The following is a 20,979-nucleotide window of genomic DNA, read 5'->3' as shown; positions in this document are numbered from 1 at the left end:
CTTGGAAAGTTGAACTAAGCCTTTCAGTTTAATACTTGCGTTTTATTCACTGCAGCATGGCTCCACATGCTTTTCACAGAACAGAACAGAACGTTAGGGATTGGAAGGGACCTCAAAAGATCATCTAGTCCAATCCCCCTGCCGGAGCAGGAACACCTAGATGAGGTTGCACAGGAAGGCGTCCAGGCGGGTTTTGAATGTCTCCAGAGAAGGAGACTCCACAACCTCTCTGGGCAGCCTGTTCCAGTGCTCTGTCACCCTCACTGAGAAGAAGTTTCTTCTCAAATTTAAGTGGAACCTCCTGTGTTCCAGCTTGTGTCCGTTACCCCTTGTCCTATCATTGTTTGTCACCAAGAAGAGCCTGGCTCCATCCTCGTGACACTCACCCTTTAAATATTTATAAACATTAATGAGGTCTCCCCTTAGTCTCCTCTTCTGCAAACTAAAGAGACCCAGCTCCCTCAGCCGCTCCTCAGAAGGGAGATGCTCCACTCCCTTAATCATCTTTGTAGCCCTATGCTGGACTCTCTCCAGCAGTTCCCTGTCCTCCTTGAACTGAGGGGCCCAGAACTGGACACAATATTCCAGATGCGGTCTCACCAGGGCAGAGTAGAGGGGGAGGAGAACCTCTCTCGACCTACTAACCACCCCCCTCCTGATATACCCCAGGATGCCATTGGCCTTCTTGGCCACAAGGGCACAGTGCTGGCTCATGGTCATCCTGCTGCTTTTAAGGAGAACTTTTTTTTCTCTCTTGTTGAAAACATTTTTTCTTATGTAACACAAATGGGATGTACAATTGTCAAGTCTTGCTTTTTTCTTCAGTCTTCTGCCCTGGTAACAGAAACTTTAAAAATAATAGTTTTAAAATTTCGTTTTCTAAATAAGAGATACTCACCAAGTATTTCTAAGTTGTTGTCCCTTTCTTTTCTTATAAATTTTAGACATGGGACACAGAACTGGAGAGATCTGCAGAGTCGTGGGCTGAAACCTGTCTATGGGAGCATGGGCCTGCAAGCCTTCTTCCATCGATTGGGCAGAATTTGGGGGCACACTGGGGAAGGTAGTTTAAGATACTGTTTTATACTACATGTGGTTGTTCGTTTGTTTTGGTTTGTTTTTTTAATGTATCAAAATTTGCTTAAAGGTAGAATGTTAGAAGCTACAACTTTTGAATGATCTAATAGATTACTACTGGCTTTCATAGGTACAGACCTCCAACATTTCATGTCCAAGCATGGTATGATGAAGTGAGAGATTTCACGTATCCCCATCCTCATGAATGCAACCCATATTGTCCTTACAAATGCTCTGGTCCTGTTTGTACACACTACACACAGGTAGGTAGGTGGGTTTGGTTTTTGCTTTTTGTGTGGAAAAGAGTTGTCAAGACCTCCAGTTAAGTTGCTGTATGACACATAGAACATATTAATCTAACAGTGTGTATCATGAGGGTACCCGCAGTAAGTCTGCAGATGACTCTGAGCTGGGTGGGAGTGTTGATCTGTTTGAGGGTAGGAAGGCTTTTCAGATGGACCTGGATAGTCTGCATCGATGGGCTGCAGCCAACTGTAGGATGTTCAGCAAGGCGAAGTACTGGGTCCTGCTCTTGGGTCACAACAATCCCATGCAGTGCTACAGGCTTGAGGAGAAGTGGCTGGAAAGCTGCTTGGCAGAGAGGATTCTGGGGGTACTGCTCGACAGCCACCTGAACATGAGCCAGCAGTGTGCCCAGGTGGCTGAGAAGGCTGATGGCATCCTGGCTTGCATCAGGAATAGTGTGGCCAGCAGGACCAGGGAAGTTCCAACCAAATGTTTCTGTGATTCTCTGTTAGCACTAAAAGAGTAAAGGGGGTGGTTGTTACTAGACTCCATAGTTACAAGCATCATGTAACAGTGACATAGATAGAGTTGTCGTACAGATCTTCAGATTTCATCCTTATAAATAGCACTTCCTTAACAGTATTAAGGAAAAAGCTCACAAACCTCAGTAATGGGTGTAACTGCTTAGTGCTCTTTGAATAATCTGGTCTCTGTGCTGATATGTTGGTTGTCCTTTCTGTAATATGATGAAGAACCAGCACACTTTTTTAAAAAAAGGTTTTCTTAGGTGAATTACTCAGATCAAATAATAGTTTTTAATATGTTTCTTTAGTGTCAGCAAGATTTTGAAACTGCGTAAGAACTAACATTTCCTACTTCTGAAATCTATGTATTTGGCCAGAACTCTTCAAGAGGGCAATCAGTCATGTTTTCAGTGAGTGAGAAATATGTGATCCTCAGAGTATACTAAAATCCACATGTAATATTCAAAATAATATATCAGAAAATTTCAAACTTTATTTTTAAACATTTATTTCCTGTTTGTTTGCTAGCACAATTTACAATTGCATCTATTTCTAAGACAGAATTACCTCCATATTCTTAGTTACCATTTCTGTAAAAATACCTATAATTACGCTTATCCATTGCATGCAAGATCTACAATACGTATATACAGCTCTTTGAAGTGCTAAATCTTCACAATGTCTACCTTATTCAACTGCTAAATCCTGCTGGAGCTACACAGTTGGCTTATCTTGAATTAATACAAGTTTATCATGTGTCGTATTTGTCTGATATGAACGTTCTAGCCTTTGTTGTTCAGATAATTTTGAGAACTGCAATGAAAGATATTTCAACAGAAGAGTAAAGGAGCACAGCCATCTTATATTGCAATGACATGAAAGCATATTTATTTAAAATCTGGGACTTGAGTCTTTTTGGTGTATGAGGTTTTTGTGAATAGTTTTATCATTTGTGTTACATCCATTTGTTGCTTATGTATCTCTTCTCTCAGTCCAACCAATCTAAACCCCTCTGGGTCTTAAGGTTGTGCTGAGAACTTCAGGACACAGGAATATAACTTCTTCTAGCTCAAGGTTATCTATTAATTCTAATTCTAAGTTCTTCAGATCAAGTTTTGTAAATGTTTTGTGACACTTTCAAATAAATGCTTAGACAATTTATGTAAAATGAAAGCCGTATCTTTTGTATCAAAGTAAAGCTTTTCATTCTAATAACAAATAGCTGAACAGCCTTTTGACAGTTGTAATTAAGTCACTTTGACCCATCCCCCATAACAGAGGGGAATATAACATCACTTTTGTGATTTGAGTTTTATATGTTGAAGTTTGGAGACAGTTTCGATTTTATGTTAATCAGCTTTGGTTTTCACAGGTCTTTCTCTTTCCTTTTCCATAGGTTGTTTGGGCTACAAGTAGCAGAATTGGTTGTGCAATTAATTTATGTCATAACATGAACATCTGGGGACAAATTTGGCCAAAAGCAGTCTATCTTGTATGCAATTATTCTCCTAAGTAAGTAGGCTTACACCCAAAACTATCCTGAGGAGGCAAAATACCTTATAATAATCCAGGAAGTAATCTAAAAGGAAATCAGTCTGAGTTTTCTATTTTTTGTACTGTTACAAAGTAGAGCATTGTTCCCAAGGCAGTCTTTGGCTGCACAAATATGCTTGTGATTTTCTGGAGCTTCAGTTTTCTGGTCTGTATTTTAGCATACAACATCAGAGATCTTTATTGTAGTGTGATATTTCTCTGAAAAAATAGATGTGTCTCCCCATTGTGAGTTGTAAGGAATGTGTAATATGAAACCCATGGTTAAGATTAAATTCCATAGGATATTCCATTTAGAAGACTGGGGCCTGCTCTTGTGTAATTGAGGAATTTAGTCTTATGGTGCTATGCCAATCTAAAAAGATCTTACATCAGCTTATGGCAGTACTTCAGTTTTTTCTTTATGGACTTTTCAATTACTTCCTGTGCATTTGGTATATCAAAACAATGTTATGGTCTAATTGTTTGCTGATTTTCATCATTTATTTATCCACATATTAAATGCTGTTTAATGCCAATATGTTCATTTATTAAGGCATGTTTTGCCTTTTTTTTTTTTTTTTGATGTAAAGGGGTAACTGGTGGGGTCATGCTCCTTACAAACCTGGCCGCCCTTGTTCCGCATGTCCCCCTAGTTTTGGAGGAGGTTGCAGAGAAAACCTTTGTTACAGAGGTATGTACTATTTAATCAGTACCACTATAAATGGAGAGAGAATTGTCACCTTTCTTTTACTTTCTTTCCTCATTATGCTTTAACATAGTGGAATAGAATATATTGTGTATGTGCCAAAGGCCTGATAGGGGCCTGCTTTTCTATGAGGAATGAGGTCATGTACTTATGATATATGATGCTGAGCCTCACCAGAGGGAGTGGAGTGTACTGAGCTCCTGCTGATTCAAGTGCTGATTGAGGGCTTTTAGTGCACAAAGATTTAGACTGTTGCTGTGTGCTATTTGAATGCCTTTCTGTAATTATTGTGGAAGTCTAGGCAGTCATTTGTTTATAGGGAAACATGTTATCTCAGTGACATAGCCACGTGCATTACTGGAAGAACAATCAAAAAACAAGACTAGAAGACATTAGTAATTAAACAAAATGTCAGCTAGGATGTTTATTAACTTTCTACAATTTTCATATTCTATTCATATTTTATATCATTGAGACACAACATATTATGAAGCTGCTATTTCTTTTTGTTTTACTCTGTGTACAAGTAATTTAGGAATTTTTGTTAATAACTTTTGAAAGTTCATCTGGACCATAAAAGATGCATGAGCATGCCCAAATACCTTCATTATGGTTCTTACTTAAGTAAGAAATGTAGATATAGTAATGAGTATTTCAAAATTATTTTCGTTATGTATGAATAGAAGGGCCTCAATTTAAGTTATATGTTTTTATGAAACCAGCTTCTTTAATTTCAAGTTATCTATGAACCTGGTAAAACTTCCAATGCATAACAGACATAGCAGCTTTGTTCTAGTGGCTTTCTGATGGCATAAAGAAGATACTAAACCAAGAGTGTTAAGAGCATTTTCATACCTCAGTTATTCTGCCTGTGCTAGAAAAAAATCTACCTTTTGTCAGCATCAGAAACATGCTTGAGATGTGTTATTAATCTTGAGGTCTTCATCTTACGAAGCAGTGGAAAGTTTTCCTTGTTTTCTTGCTGGTATTCATCCACCATTTTATGAGAACAAAGCCACGTTACTGAAACACAGTAAGGGATTTACATTCCACAAACACTGATTATTTTTGCCTGAGAGTTTTTGGGTTTTTTTTCCCATTTTCTGAAACAGAAGATTCAGAAAGGCCTTATTCTCCCCATGAACCAGAAGAGGAAACGAATGAGATTGAACGACAGCGATCCAAAGCCCAGGATGCAATGGCACAAAGCCGGCCAAGAACTCATTCACCTTCAGGCTCTGCTGGCACTGATGATAGTGAGAAAAATGAAGTTATAAGCACACAGCAAATGTGTAAGGAATTTACCTGATTTGCAAGTGATCGACAAATTTGAATTATACAGTATTGAATTCATTGCAGTGAAATTGCTTTTTGCTTGTTTTAGCTCAGATTGTTTCATGTGAAATAAGGCTAAGAGATCAGTGCAAAGGAACAACTTGCAATAGGTACGGTAAATTTTACAGTTGTCATTCTGAGATTATTTTAAAAGGCTATATTTGTATGTAAGCTGGAATATTTTCTGGTTTTCTAATCTCCGGATTTAAGATCAAGTTTTATTTTATTTTCTTAGGTATGAATGTCCTGCTGGCTGTTTGGATAGCAAAGCCAAAGTTATTGGAAGCGTACATTATGAAATGGTAAATATTTCCAAATTAGATTTTGCACCAGTAAAATGTTTAATGAAATGTCTTTTCTGTTGGAATACTAGATAAAGTAATATTAAGAATGGATTTTGAAGAAATCAATATTCACCAAAAATAAAATCCTACACAATGTTTAAGATAGCATCAGACAATCTATGTTTGCATCTGCTGTTCTGCATGTACTGTCCAAATGTACTTTAAACTTCTCATACAAACACAGAAGTAGAATTTTTATGTCCCCATATTTGCATGTAAATATGTGGAGGTGTGACTTAAGGAGAAATACAGCAATTTGTGGGTATGCTCATATAAATTGTTTCAGTAAGACAGGCCTAGTTGCATAAGCTTAGTGCTAGATGAAAATATATAATTTACTCTGTAGAACTGAAAAACAGTATAGGAAATAACAGCTACTGTGAACAAGTACTCTGTGAGTATAGTTTGTCTCTGAGTAAGGCAAAGTGATGTTTTCTTCATTTGAAATAATACCTACATAGACGACATCATCTTAACAGACTGTCTACCAAGTTTTTAATGACACATTGGAATTAAAACCTGATTTTTTCATATTAAATTGCAATGTAAAATAGTGTCTTTGTCTGACATGGAACTGCTTTTCCTGCTCTGTTTTCAGCAATCCAGTATTTGTAAAGCTGCCATGCATTATGGCATCCTAGACAATGAAGGAGGTTGGGTTGATGTGACTAGGCAAGGAAGGAAAAATTACTTTATCAAGTCTTACAGAAATGGCATTCAGTCAATTGGGTAAGTTTTCTTTAAATTAAAATGTATGGAAAATCTTTCACCTGTTTATTTTTATTTCATACAAAATTCAACACAGTAGTAACATTTTCTTCATACTTTTTATCATAAAGAATATGAACATGCTATAAAAAGGCATATGGATATAGAAGTATTGTATCCATTGTATCCACAACTGCCACTGAAGTAGATTGTTTTATGTGTTTTGGGCAAAACTGGTAATATTGCCAGGGCTATGTAATCTATGACAGTTAACAAGGCAATAAACTTACAATTTTGTGTTTGGAAGTGACCCTCTTGTACTGTACAGATGAATAATATGAACCAAGTAGAAAAATGCACCTCTTCCTGTATGTTTGAGAGTTTCATCACAATTCCACAATTTACATATGATATTTTGTGCCAATATTTTGCACAATATCTGTGTTGGCCAGTGGTGGAATAATATCGCATACTGTGAGAGCTTCATTCAGAGGTGTGCTACACTGATCAGGTGCTTGCGCTAAGACTGGTGTGCGAAAACAGATCCAAATGCTTGTTGATATGCTAAAAGAAAAAGAAAACAAGACTGTGTGAGTGTCCAGTCTACAGAGTGTGTTTTCTGAGAATTGCAACTCAGACTGAGGTGTTAACACTTGCTTTTGTTTGCTAATGAGCATAGATAATCATATCATTGCTGAACTGTAATGACAGTTTTGGTTTTGGTTTTGTGATTCAGATATCGTAAAAAAATTAGATGCCTTATAGATAAATGACAGTTAAAGGACCCAATCTATGCCTTCCTATCTACAAGTAAATTTCAGGAAACTCCTACTGCTGTGTGTGCCCACAGATGACATAATTCTTCCCTATAGTATATAGGACATCACCTTTTAGAGTGAATTTACAAAATATTGCGATCAAGTATCAGTTTCATAAGTCAGTCTACATATCAAAGTCTTTAGACATCATAAAGATGATTTACCAAAGTTTCAGCCTTCAAAAGGCCCATCAATAAGGCCGGAGGTAACTTGCAGCTACCGAATTCTCACCAGTGTCTCTAGATGGAGCCTTGCATAAACTATATATCCATTCAATGAATAGATGAAGTGAAGTGGATCTCATCTCTAGTGTATATTGCAAAACAGAAAGAAATAAAAAGAAATGTCAGTGCAACATACAGCAAACTTCATAATCTTCAGCTCTTTTTTTTTTTTATTGCTAATACAGATGTTTTTTCAACTGTTGCATTTTTGTAGTACAGAATGCCATTTTTAAGAATATCTCAGCAAGTTAATCAACAATAACATACAGTGCACTATTCCCACATCAGTGTTTGACAATGCTAGGACAAGAGAAGTATGAGCTAACTCTGTGAAAGCAAATTGGAATCCAATAAATGAGCAAATGTTAAATTGGTGGGCCATATAACTAAACAAACCAATGCAAGCAAACAGTTTCTGAATACAAATTGCAGTGCTGTGGAGCTCACAGGAGTAATTTGCTCCAAAGGTGAACAGGGAATAATTTCCTTGTCGTTTTTTTTTAAACAATAAATAACTTTATGGCTGCCAAAAGCATCATCATCTCCTTTGTTACAGACAAAAAATATTAGAATCAGAGGCATGTCGAATGAGGTAAAAGAGGAGTGAAATAGGAGACAAAGAGGACTGAAATAGAAGTGCTCATCAATTGCAATGTAACAAGAATGTATATACCTGACTGTGTAACAACTGGAAACAAATACATCTGGGTACCATATACTTAATGAGAAAACAGACTGTTACATGTAATACTGGTGATTTAACTGGTTAATTTAACACAGACACAAAATCTAAAATAAAATTTTAATGAAATTTTTCAAAAATGGTGCCAGGAGAAACTCTTCTCAGTGTCTGAGCTGTTGGTAGGAATGAACCTTTAGGGGAAAGTGAATGATCTCTTCTGGTAGATGGATACATCTGAGCTACCACAGATTTTAATTGCTACATTTTGAAGGACAAATAGATTGCATCATTTGTTCTTAGCACACTTACTCTCTTGGCAAATTAAATTACTATAAAATGTTAACATGCATTCCTGGTTTTCAAACAGATTCACTGGGAGTACAAAGTAAATGTGGCATTGCAATAAATAGATTCCCAACTGGGGAGAGGGGATACAGTGATGATGCAAAATGATTGGGGACAATGTCTTGAGTTTATTTCTAGATTCTCTAATAAAAAAATCTTACTGATAAAAGAACTCACTGAGATATGTTATTTACTGACAATTTCTATTATTTCTTCTTCAGAAAATACCAGTCCGCTAATTCCTTCACTGTCTCTAAAGTAACAGGTTAGCATTTATTTCTTATAAACTCAGTACTACTTTTTGTTGTTTTCTAAATAGCACAAATTTATTTGTATTTGTTTTACTTCCTTCAGTTCAAGCTATCACCTGTGAAACAACAGTGGAACAACTGTGCCCATTTCAAAAACCAGCCTCACACTGCCCAAGGTAAAATTTGCTGGGTTTCATTAATTTAAAGTGCTGCCATGTGTTCTGTCAGTTACTAATTATCTGTGTTGTCATTGATAAAGCTGACAACAGTAACTGTAACAGTGAAAGGCATAAACGTTTTACTGGTATTTTAGTCTTTGGTCTAAATAGAAGGCAAGGTAAAAATGATCTACAGCCTTTTTCATTAGGAGAATCTCCATATCTTTTGCCCATAGAGATCCATCTTTGGTCCCTTGGCAAATCTTACTGAAATCATTGTTGATTAGACTAAATGCTGAAGAAAGATGTGTTTTTATTTTTCATTGCTGTTATATCTGTGCACCTTGAGCAAAATTTATTTCAGTTTATTTGCCTATGAAACAGATACAATAAAATTATATGATACAAATATTTATCATAGAAGTTATAAACTTATTTAGGAGTTCTTGTGGATAGAGTAAGCAAATACATTTGCACAGAAATTGAGATATATATGGTTAAGGAAAGGTGTGCTCTGCAGGTCAGTTAACAGCTTTGACTAAATGTGCTATTTCTTTGAAGCCTATGTTTTAACTCTTCGAAAGAAGCCTGTGCCGCAATATTTTGAGGAAAGAAATCGGTAACAGTTCTTAAAACCGTAGATGAGTCAAAGGTAAATACACTGTAGGATGATTTACCGCAAGCTAAGCTGGAGATATCCACAGGATTACTTTCATAGCAATCCTACAACCAATACAGGAAGCAAGTACAAAGCCAGAACTGCTAGGAAAACATCCCTTCATGTAGCACTTGGGTCGGTGGACTTGTTTGGTGTTTGGCTATGACTCCTGGCTTTCTAGCTGCAATATGTGGAGACGTAAGTGAAGGAGTGGAATGCAGGAATGGATGGAGTACAATCTCATAGTGCTATCTTTTTCTTTTTTTTTTTCTTCATTATTAAAAATTAAAACTAGCTTTGTTAAGAGAAAAATAGGCTCTGTCTTTAAGAAAATTTGAAAATAAAAATAAGGTTAAAAATGACCGATTAATTCTGATGCATTATCTAAAGAAACTTCACAAGAGCAGTGATTCATTCAAGATTCTGTGCATGCTCTTAATTTCATTCTGAAAATGTAGTCTCAGGAGTTACAAGCAGTAATCAGCTGTGGCATTGATTGCACAACCTCATTTTCCCTCTCATGCCCTTATCATAAATTGGCAGGTCTTTGAAGAGCCTCTTTGACATCTTGCTTCCTTCAGAAAGAAATTTCTGTCTTAGCTGCATCAGCCTGTTTGAATTACCCATGTGGTAAGACTGTAGCATGCCCAAGTAGCGTGATGTGCCGAATATTGATTGGAGCATGGATAGCATCCTGAAGAAGAACTCTTGCCCAGGGCTGCGCTGTGTAGGGTGGCTCCAATGCCATTAGGGCATGACCTGCTTTTAAATGAAACAACTTAGAGTAGACCTAGAGCTGACTGACACTTGTAGCATATCGCAATAACCAAACAAGATGCTTGGCACCTTCTATACTACTGTTAGCTTCCCACATGTTTTTCATGTACGTTTTGGAGCTATAGCAGGTACAAAACACAGAGAGAATTTTTCTCAAAGGTTAGCAAAATGCAGTTGAATAAAGACAGTCTTTGTTTCAGTAACTTTCTGATCTCCTGGAATCAGCCAGTAATCTCATTACTTTCCACAGTTTTTCATTTCAGCCACAGATGCCAAGTGCTCACCCTTGTTATAAGTTGCAAGATTGGCTTGCATCACCAGGTCATCAGCATTATAGCAGGTCCTCATTCAGATCTCCCTCTTCTGAGAAGTTATTCAACTGTACAGTTTGTATAGGATGCTGTAGAAGCACATAAGAGTGAACTTACTCTCTTCTCACTGACTTTTCTACTGTCTTCACCATCTCACCACAAGGACACTATCTGCTTATCCAAAGGGAAGAAGACCAGACCTGTTGAAGTATGTCTTCAAGCACTTTGTTATGAACCACAACTTATATCAGCAGTGCTTTCACCTCTCTTGTCAAAGCCTCAAAACCTGACAGCTTTTTAGTATCTGTATGGACCTATATGTGTGCATCATCAAACTGATTTATACTGAATGATGCTGATGTTGAGTATGATATAGCAGTACTCTGATACCATTCTTCCTAACTGTGTGGTTTGTTTTTTACATTTCAGGGTGTATTGTCCTCACAACTGTATGCAGGCAAATCCACACTATGCTCGTGTGATTGGAACACGAATTTATTCTGATGTAAGTATAGTGATTTACATTGCATTATATAATGAAATCACTATTAAAAGCTGTAATGTAAAAATAAGATATAATATAGATATCCAGTTTTCTTCCATATGCTGATTTGCAGTTTTTTAAAAAGTTCTTTTTCATTTAAGTTAGTAGTACTCAGCTGCTGAAGATATGGAAAGTTATTTGAAAACTCTCTGTAGACTTCAGTAGTCTCTGGACCCATATTTTCATTTTTTTATAAAAAATTCCCACTGATTTTTTCAGTATTGTCAGTGTACACTCATTTAAACCCTTGCTTTTCAGATTCTGATGCAACCATAACTTCTGTCAGATTAAAGTAACCAAAAAATTTTATTCTGATAATGTGTCAACACAGTGTAATCATTTCGTATATTTCTTATCTGTATAGATATCTAAACGTTGCAGCAGGATTTTCAAATATTTGCATGAAGTATCTCACATTATCATGTTATTTTAACAAACCTTTTTTTTTTCCTTATTGTTTGCTTTCCTGGGTTTTTTTCTGTCTTTTCTACATCACGTTTATAGTTTTGAAGCAAGTAGAAGCAATGAAAAGATGCCTTTTTTATGCCTCTCCTTTGTCGTCTCTCTGGTGAAATTTTCACATTTTTGTCAGTAAACTGTGTATTTTAACTTTTTTTTAGCTGTCATAAGGAACAGTACCGCAACCAGCTGGGTCAGATTATGATTTTCACTACTTTCTAGCACTTTGAAATGTGTGAAAGGAATATGCAAATATATATTCATTATTATATTGAAACTAACTAATGTAGATTAGATTACTTTAGTAATTTGGATCCCTGTCCTGCAAAGGCTCTCGTCTGTAAGTAGTGTTACATGTATGAGTTCTTCCAGTTCAGGAAGTAAATTGATTTGTTGTGCATGCTCCCCTACAAAAGGGGCAGTGAAAACAAATTCAGTGAAAGTGCATTTTGTGGAAGATGACTTTCTTTCAGTCCTATGGTTGCAATCAAAGGTTAAAGCTGAAGTTTCCCAGTGAGTTAGAAAAGACTTTGCTGGAGGAGGAAGAAGACCCAGTTCTGTTTACTTATGCAAGAGAACATCTCAAAGTATGTATTTGCTTTGATTGGAGAAGTCCCAGATGACTTTAAACTAGTATTACAGTTTTGCTTTAAAACTATTTTATATGTATTATCTCATTATTCATCTCCATTGTATAGAAATGTGTGCAGCTAAACTGCTTTTAGGAAGAAATGGGCATAAATACAGGTAAGAAACCAGAGATGGGAGTCTTCTTACCAATTTCAGAAGCTGTTAGGGTAACAACTACACTGAAGGTGCTATTCTAGGTTATGCTTATAGTAGTTTGTAGTACATACAGTATAGTAGTAAAGGAGATAAATAAGCATCTGCAGAGCTTATTTATTTGACCTTTTCAGAGTGTGTGCCTCAGTATGAAATGAATTGCCTAACAGAGATATCTATTCTTCTCCATTTCCTACAGAAGGGTCCTAGGGCACCTAGCTCAGATGTAGATAGATGTGTCTTACCTATATTTGTACAGATGTTACCATCGATGGTATCAGCATTATGTGATGTTCTACAATGTTACTTTATTGCTAACATTTAAATTATTTTGAAACTAAGATACTTTTAATTGAAATTTTCACTAAATTATATGATTGGTTATTTAACTAGCTATAGGTGAAGTATTTATAAAGAATAATCTATTTAATAAGTGTGACCTCTTTTGTAGTGTTTCATGTATTCAGAGACATATTTGTTCATAGATTTAGAGGATTCATTTGCCCACTTATTGTAGCAAATTTATTTGAAACTTTAGCCCATGCTCTACTTGGTTGATTACACAAAACAAATTGGATTTTTGTGTAGACTGATGTGTGTAGGGAGTTTTCATGTAATATCCATCCCTCTTTGTGCTATATCTTCTATTTTTTCATTGGTCTCCTTTTGTTTCACTTGTCTTGAGGTAGATTGCAAGCTCTTTAAAACAAAAGTATCTTTTATTCTGAGTTTATGGTACAGTTACTTTCTTTTCTGAATATAGATATTATGGTATGAATAAGAACTGTGTTATGTGTCATCCTCAGCAGACGGAAGTTACTCTTCATATGGCCCAAACACGTTGCCACTTTCATGTTTTGTGTACCTGCTGGCCCCACTGCTAAGCATTCCCACATGGCAATGCTTTGTCTTGTTGGGAGACCAGGAAGAAAAGGCTGGTAGGCTATTAGTCCCTGGATTATCAGGGCACTGAATTAATAAATATTTTCATAGAGAGAAGGAGAGGCTAAAATAGTTTGGTTGAAAATTCTTTCCCTTGCACATTTTTTGGGTAAAATTTTGTTTTAATGGACACACCCTAGATGTGTATATGGTAGAAGTTCCTAACAACATTCTGGTTGCCTTAAAAGAATTTCTAAAGAAGTTAAGGTTTATATTTAACCTGTTGCTTTGACAGTAGGCAACATTTTCCCAAAGATGATCTCTTACCAGTGACTCTGCATTATGGGTGTTGATTGAGCAATTCTACAAAAAAAAATAGAGCCTCCTTTTCAGAGCTAGAGATCAGCTAAAAAGCTCTTTTATCTAAAGAATTTGATGGAGTTGTATAATTTCATACCATATGAGGACTTTGCCCTTATTAATTTTTGTTTCAGTAACCATATATGGCAATATTTCCCTAGTACTTTTGCAAAAGTATTTGTAGTTCTCTGCAGTGGTAAAATATAAATAAGATTATGTAAAAAAGCTATTAGATAGTTCTATAGTCCTGTGATAGTGAGGGAGAGACACTTGTGGTTAAAATGGCTTTTCAAAGTACTGCTACACTGTGATAGTTGTTTGGTTTTCTGCTGAGTACCTGAAGAAGAAAAGTAATTAGGCAGTGTGGTCTACAGATTCTATGACCTGTTAGATACTAACAAATTTCAGAGCATTCACAGCACAGCAATAAAGCATAGTCATATAATGCTCTATGAAATATTTATGTTAACTTAAAAATAGTGCCTTATATATCCTTTGAGTTCATTAAAATTAAAGAAACAAACCCAACTCTCTAATTAAGACTTCCAGAAACTGGCATAAGGCTGCTAATGTAAATTACCAATAATATGCTGAAATTCGTGATAGACTTGAGTGTGAAATCCTGTTCTGCTTAAATTAACAGGAAGTTAACGGTTCAAGGAATTGTGATCAGGACGACATCATATTATTAAGTAGAGGAAATACTATGGCATCAATACTGTAATCTCCATTTAGATGAAGATTGCCAAGCCAATAGGAAGTTCTTGAAAGGTCAAAGCAGATAATACTTTCTCCAAAAAATTGTCATCTGTATATATTGATAAAACTATATGTATTTATTAATCTCTGTTCTTACAAGCTAGTTCATAATTATGAATTCATACTCATTTAATTGTTCTTATATTCAAAAAGTATGCACGTTTGTTCTCCAGTCTCATCTGGAAAGCAACATCAGAATATCAGTTTATTTTTGATCTGAAAATAGCCTCTGATTTGGCCTCATCAAACCCATTCTTGTGAAATCTCCTTTTTCACATATCTCATACAAGCGTCTTGCCTTTAACTTTAAAATCTTGTGCATTAGCCTAGCTGTACTACATTGATCCTGTAACCAGTTGTGGTACCAGCCCTAACAATGACCCCATCCTTTACTGGATATAATTTACAACAAGTAGTCATCCTTTTCTGTCAAAATCTCCATTGCTTGACTTTTCTTTTTTACTTCCAGATAACATTGGAACAGTCAGTATCTTAGCCACCCTCAAATGTAATTATTACCTATCTAATGACATACATGAAGAATAGCCTTTTGCTTACTACTACAGAGATGGCAAACTCTGATGTTTCTTTTCTCCACTTTTACCTCTAACTTTTTTTGTATGTCCAATGTGAACTGAAAACAAAGTCGCTATTATATTATAGTACTAATAATTAATAGTGTTCTTCTATTTCTTCCCTGTAGTCAATTGCTTGTAAACCTGATCTTTTGGGATTTTTTTGACTGTAATCCTGTATTGCAGAGGCCATTTTTCCCCTTGTATATTTGAAATTGCACATGTTCACTCTGATCTTTAGTTACTTACATAGTATGAGTACATAAAGGACGCTATAATCCTAAAAATAAGTCAACTATAGCTGCTCAGCATGTAACAAAAGTCTTGCAGCCTTGGGAGGAGGCAAAAAAATACAGAGGAGAATAAGTGGCATCCCTTCTGGTGTGTGCAAAAACTACACCCAGCAGTGTGAAGAGAAAAACACTAAGCATCTGTGCAAAAGATTTGAATAAGCAATTTCAAATCTTTACTCTTAGAAATATTGTAACATTGAAAGACAAACTATATAACAGTGAAACTGGCAAGTTCTGTGCTTGGAATGAGAGTAGGAAAATCATTGCTATTTGAAATTATTGATTTTATATAGCATTGAGATTACAAAACAGCTACAGTAACAGATATAAATTATTCCAATTATAACTGGAAGAAATGCAGTTCTTGTTTAAATAGTGGTCTGTGTGACCAGCTTTATTTGTATTGGCTAAATTTTTAAGGTCGGTTGTGGAGGGACCTACTGCAGTGAAGTCTTTCAACAAAACAACTTGGCCTTAAGTGGAGATTCACTGTAGCTGGAGCTAAACTGCTGTGCTGTGTGTTGAAGATTGTAACCCACATCCAAGAAGCTTCTTTCTTCTGGTGATTAATTTTTAAAATGTTGAAAGAGTAATAGAGGAATGCAAGTTTAAATCAGTTATTCAAATCAACATTATCAAGAGTGTCACTGAGCAATCCCTCTGTGAATATTGTTTATAACACTGGTGATAGGTGTCAAACAATGATAACTGCCAGCTCTCTTAATACACTTGGATGGATATCGTCAGGGCCCATCAGTTTGTAGGGGTTGAGCTCCTGTAGCTGTTCACATATGAACTCTTCCTTCACTGACAGTGAGTCTGTGTTTGCATCAACCTGGATTTTTGTTCTCGGGACCTGGGACTCAACAGTGCTGCATAATTTTGCTTGCATAAACTCTATGGAATTAGACCTTGATTTAAAAATTCTTCTTTTGGAGCAACTGAAGAGTCTTCACCTCCTGACTCTATTTCTTCACTCAGCACTGAGAAGCTAGAGCCACTAGTTTGCCTTTAATCAACCGTCATAGCTAAGGAAAGATTTGAGACCTCTGTCTTCAGTTTGATGCTCACATTATAAATTTAATCTAATCTAGTTATCTTTTATTATTTGTCCATGCCTGGATAGGAATTTGTGATGTTCACTTTGAATAAGTATCCTTTTACTGCTGTTTGAGATTTTGCACCTAGAGATAAAATTATTGCAGTCTACTCCTCCCCTTTGGAGTAGGACATCCTCCAAGAAACATAGGGCTGCAGCATGCCTCTGCTGTTTTACAGTTCCCCTGTTCGGCTTTGCCTTTGGCTGGAGATTAAATTGAATCTTCTGATCTATAATAATTGACTAAAGTTTGGGTTTTACTGCCTCTCTGCTGTTGAAGTGAAGACTGTCAAGACTGATGTTTCTGATCTTTGAACTGAAATAGCGTGAAATAAATGATTTTAGAGTCATGCTAGAGATCTTTGAAGAGGCAGTGTCTGTATTCCTATAAACTGTCCTAATTCCTATGAAACTGATTGAAATTCTCTAAAATTAATAAAGTTAGTAATGCGATAAATATAAGTACTTTACATTTCCTAGAACTTGGTTTAAACATCTTTATTAGTTTTATTCTAAACAACTTTGAAATAAAAGGATGCATGAAAACTAATCTTTTCCTCATTCTTTCTCAGATATCCAGTATCTGCCGGGCAGCAGTACATGCTGGTGTAATTCCCAACCAGGGTGGTTATGTTGATGTTATGCCAGTAGACAGAAGAAAGGTGTATGTTGCTTCCTTCCAAAATGGGATATACTCAGAAAGGTACAGAGCCTAGTTTCAAAGATTCACAGAATCACAGAACGTTAGGGATTGGAAGGGACCTCAAAAGATCATCTAGTCCAATCCCCCTGCCGGAGCAGGAACACCTAGATGAGGTTGCACAGGAAGGCGTCCAGGCGGGTTTTGAATGTCTTCAGAGAAGGAGACTCCACAACCTCTCTGGGCAGCCTGTTCCAGTGCTCTGTCACCCTCACTGAGAAGAAGTTTCTTCTCAAATTTAAGTGGAACCTCCTGTGTTCCAGCTTGTGCCCATTACCTCTTGTCCTATCATTGTTTGTCACCGAGAAGAGCCTGGCTCCATCCTCGTGACACTCACCCTTTAAATATTTATAAGCATGAATGACTTTACCCTTCACCTTGATAAGATTTACAAAGTCTTTCATTTTGTCTGTTTGTACCTGGGGCAGTGCTAGAAACCAAACATATGGGCCAACATGGGTGATTTACAGAGCTTGTGTAACAGCTGTGGTGACTTTGGAGAAGCTGTGGTACCAGAGCTGCCTGCCTCCTCTAAGCTCATAAATCATTACTCTAAAAAGCTGCTTATGAAATAAAATAACCCTCTTGTTTACTTTGCTGGTTCTGTTGCAACTAACACAATATTTGATAAGAAAATTGCCTTTGATTTCTTTGGGATGTTTTAAAATTAACATTAGCAATTTATTCTGTCCAAGTCAGAGGGTCTGCAATAGTACTAGTAGCTGATGCAAGTTCACTGGTTTGTGAGAAAATGTTCATTACTGATTTATATGGTATTGAACCAGTGAGCCTGGATCATAAATAATATTAACAAACATTCACAATCATTAAAACATTTTTAATTTTTTTTTATGGTTTCACTGTTTTTCACAGTGTTTTTCTGAAAGACATGGAGATGCTGTGAAAGTTCATTTAGTTGTATTCATGCATTTTGTGATGATAATGCAAGGCTGCAAGTTGCAGATTAAATTTAATCCCTGAAAGGGTTCTCCAGGTTCTAAAGGAAGAGAAATTACCTTAAAAAAAGAAATCTTGTGCCACTCTTTCAGTCTTGAAAAGCTAGGAATGATTGTTACTTCTAAAACTATGGGCTTCCCAATAATTTTGTGTGGGTAAAAACCTCCAAACATTTCTGTAGAGAACTTGGAAGCAGGAAAAGATAGACTATTTCTTTCTTATTTTTAATGAGGCTTGAGGAATGTCTTGGCTCTTTCCCTCAAACCTTTCAACAAACTTGGAAACTTGTAAAATACAGATTTCCTTTGCTTAGTGGATGACTTGATTTCAGTATTCTTTGGCCTTTCCACATGACCATCCAGTTCCCTCAGAGAGAGTGTTTGCTTACTGACACTTTTGTTCTCCATCTTAATTTCCTCACTGAGTAGAGATGTAGCCAGGAAAAATGTTGCAAATTTAATAATTTTTTCTACTTAACAGTCTTAGTAAAGTTTGGAAGATCAGCAGTTTGGAAAACAGTCCCATGCAAGTTTTCTGTGAAGCAGAAGCAGATGCATTGTAATGCCGTTGCAGGCAACCTGCTTCATTGTGCCCCTTTTATTTTCACCTCCATTTCCCTTTCCTTCCCAGCTGTGCCTCAGACAAGGTTTTCAAAAGAGAAAACAATGAGACCATTAAATGGGCTCATGCTAGTTCAGTTTATAAGACAAAAATATTTACTCTAACAAAATTTCATTAGAGTTGGGTATTTCTGTTTTATTTCTTTTGAAGCCACATATTTATCCATTCAGAAAGCATTTCCTTTGTCCTTATAAAATATTGATTACTTTTAGGAATCTTTTGTTCAGCATATAAGCAACTAACAAACAAGTGATCTCATAGGTCTGCAGGTTCTATGGAAATATAGTTATCATAATAGTGATCATAAGATGCATGCTTTCATTTTTTTCCTAAATCTTTTTTTACTATTTTGCTTTAATAGGGCTTTATTCTTAAAAACAAAATCTCTTATTACAAAGGATTATTTATTGGGGTTGGTTTTTTTTAATGTTATGATTTGTTCCTAATAAGCTGCTTGGAAGAAAACTTAATCTGAAATTTATGTAATTTTTATTTGTAACAGCTTTAAAAGAATCTTATATTGTTAAAGTTATGAGTAGTTGCAGAAAGAGTCAAAAGATCCTAGAATTGTATTTAACAATTGAAAAACATTGTCATTGGAGTGTTACAGTCTTAAAAGTAACATCAGGAATGTTTTTATGTTTCAGTTTACAGAATCCTCCAGGAAGCAAGGCATTCAGAGTATTTGCTGTTGTTTGAGTCTATCAAGTAAAATGTAAAGCAGACAAGTTAATCTCCAGAGCTCTTGGAAAAGAATAATAAAGCCCATTTCTTGTAATTCCTAAAAATTGTATAAAGCTGTAACATTATTGTACAGAAGATGTATACTGCTTTCCACCAAAAAAAATAAATTACATTTATATCATAATAAAAATAATCTGTAAAAGTAAACATGGGAGAAAAAATAATTTGAAAATCTATAATGATATATAACAATATTTTGAATCCTGTGTTAAATATTGCTATATTTTCTTAGCAGTTACTCCTATACACTTAATTCAAAGCTCATAAATGTTCTTTGTTTTCTTCATCTGAATATATTATTGTATGGTGCTTTATATATGCCACTAGCAGTAACCTTAAAACTATACCATAGGGAGGCCTGAGTTTTTATTTCTTATGTACATAAAAGAAGCTATCCCCATAATTCAATATAATAAATCATGCCTTAAAGTAAAATAAAAATATATATAACTTTTTGATGATTTACAGTAGCATTAGCCATGCAAGCGTAAATGAAGAGCTAGAGTGTTTTCAGTTTCACAATAATCATAAGTACAACTACCTATTTTGAAGTTAAATGGAAAATATAAAATATAGGGAATTCCTGGGTCATATTAGCATGTTTTCCTCTAAAGAAATATTTTTAAGAGACTTGTCCATTCCTGTGTTATTATCTCTTAAATATGTTAATAAGTAAAAACTTTACTGGATGCTGCTAAGCTCTTTAGTTCAAATAACTAATTCATTATGGCCCAGTCCTTCACAGATATTCAGCTATACTGGGATAGGTGAGTGTGGGATAGACATACATAACCTTGAAGGATCAGAGATAATATTCATATTGAGAAGTGGAGTTACCTGAAATTAAGGAATAAGCAATCAGTTCTGCAATACAGTTCTGCACACATACATTGTTTTTTGCCATGTGTCTCCTTCAATTTACCTAAATTGGATTTCAGCAAAAATGTAGAATTGTACACATACATAAAAATTTGCAAGCTTGAAGCCTTAATCTGTGCATGGTGTCTGTATACTATACATTAATATGAGGGTAAATGTTCAAGAAAAATTTAAAGAAAATGGTAACAAAGGCTAACCTTGCTCCTCATGACCTGGCAAATACTCCTGCAGGCCAGGAAGTATAGTGGTACGGAGCCCAGTGATGATTCTGTCATTTGTTGCTTCACCATTTGTAAAAATTCATTTATGGTGAACAGCCTTGTGCATTAATTTTACCATATTATGGTATATGAGAACATGTAGTGGTAATACTATGTTTCTTTCTATGAAAAGTGTATTGGTGCTTTAAGACTGAAAAGCTGTTAAACTTTATTTTTGGTATTTTTTGTTTCTGTTGTTGAATTTATTTCCTTCTGACTTGTAAACTTGTTAATATTCTTCATATTTCAGAATACTATATTCTGCCTTCTGTTTTGCTACATGTACTACCTCATGTAGTTAGGCAAGCTTTGTTATTTTTTTATCTGTTTTGAATAAAATTAATTTACATAGTAAGAGTACTTTTGA

General features: G+C 35.6%; 1 protein-coding gene across 2 annotated transcripts; it reads left to right on the top strand.

Annotated features, from left to right (window-relative positions):
* The first annotated feature begins 928 nt into the window (after positions 1-928).
* On the top strand, positions 929-20,029 carry CRISPLD1 (cysteine-rich secretory protein LCCL domain containing 1). 2 transcript variants are annotated; one of them, XM_010182276.1, is made up of 13 exons: positions 929-1,063; positions 1,208-1,340; positions 3,244-3,359; positions 3,971-4,071; positions 5,199-5,378; positions 5,471-5,531; positions 5,657-5,723; positions 6,364-6,494; positions 8,764-8,807; positions 8,897-8,969; positions 11,127-11,202; positions 17,024-17,154; positions 19,377-20,029. In XM_010182276.1, the coding sequence occupies exons 3-13, from the start codon at positions 3,298-3,300 to the stop codon at positions 19,426-19,428; spliced, it is 978 nt and encodes a 325-aa protein (XP_010180578.1). In that variant the 5' UTR covers positions 929-1,063; positions 1,208-1,340; positions 3,244-3,297; the 3' UTR covers positions 19,429-20,029. The 2 variants fall into 2 exon arrangements, with proteins under 2 accessions (XP_010180578.1, XP_010180577.1); XM_010182275.1 differs by lacking the exon at positions 929-1,063 and having other exon boundaries at positions 1,231-1,340; positions 19,384-20,029.
* The last annotated feature ends 950 nt before the right edge of the window (positions 20,030-20,979 follow it).

Source organism: Mesitornis unicolor, unplaced genomic scaffold, assembly GCF_000695765.1.
Source record: "Mesitornis unicolor isolate BGI_N332 unplaced genomic scaffold, ASM69576v1 scaffold5274, whole genome shotgun sequence".
NCBI lineage: Eukaryota > Metazoa > Chordata > Aves > Mesitornithiformes > Mesitornithidae > Mesitornis > Mesitornis unicolor.
Note: the sequence above shows the minus strand (reverse complement) of the source record. Positions and strands in the feature narration are given on the sequence as shown.

What these genes read in the sequence shown, in the direction of transcription:
- CRISPLD1 (XM_010182275.1), top strand. Translation starts at nt 3,298, where the DNA reads ATGAACATCTGGGGACAAATTTGGCCAAAAGCAGTCTATCTTGTATGC. An exon ending in AGAAAACCTTTGTTACAGAG is followed by an intron (nt 4,072 to 5,198) that starts GTATGTACTATT and finishes TTTCTGAAACAG; the next exon opens with AAGATTCAGAAAGGCCTTAT. An exon ending in CCAGCCTCACACTGCCCAAG is followed by an intron (nt 8,970 to 11,126) that starts GTAAAATTTGCT and finishes TTTACATTTCAG; the next exon opens with GGTGTATTGTCCTCACAACT.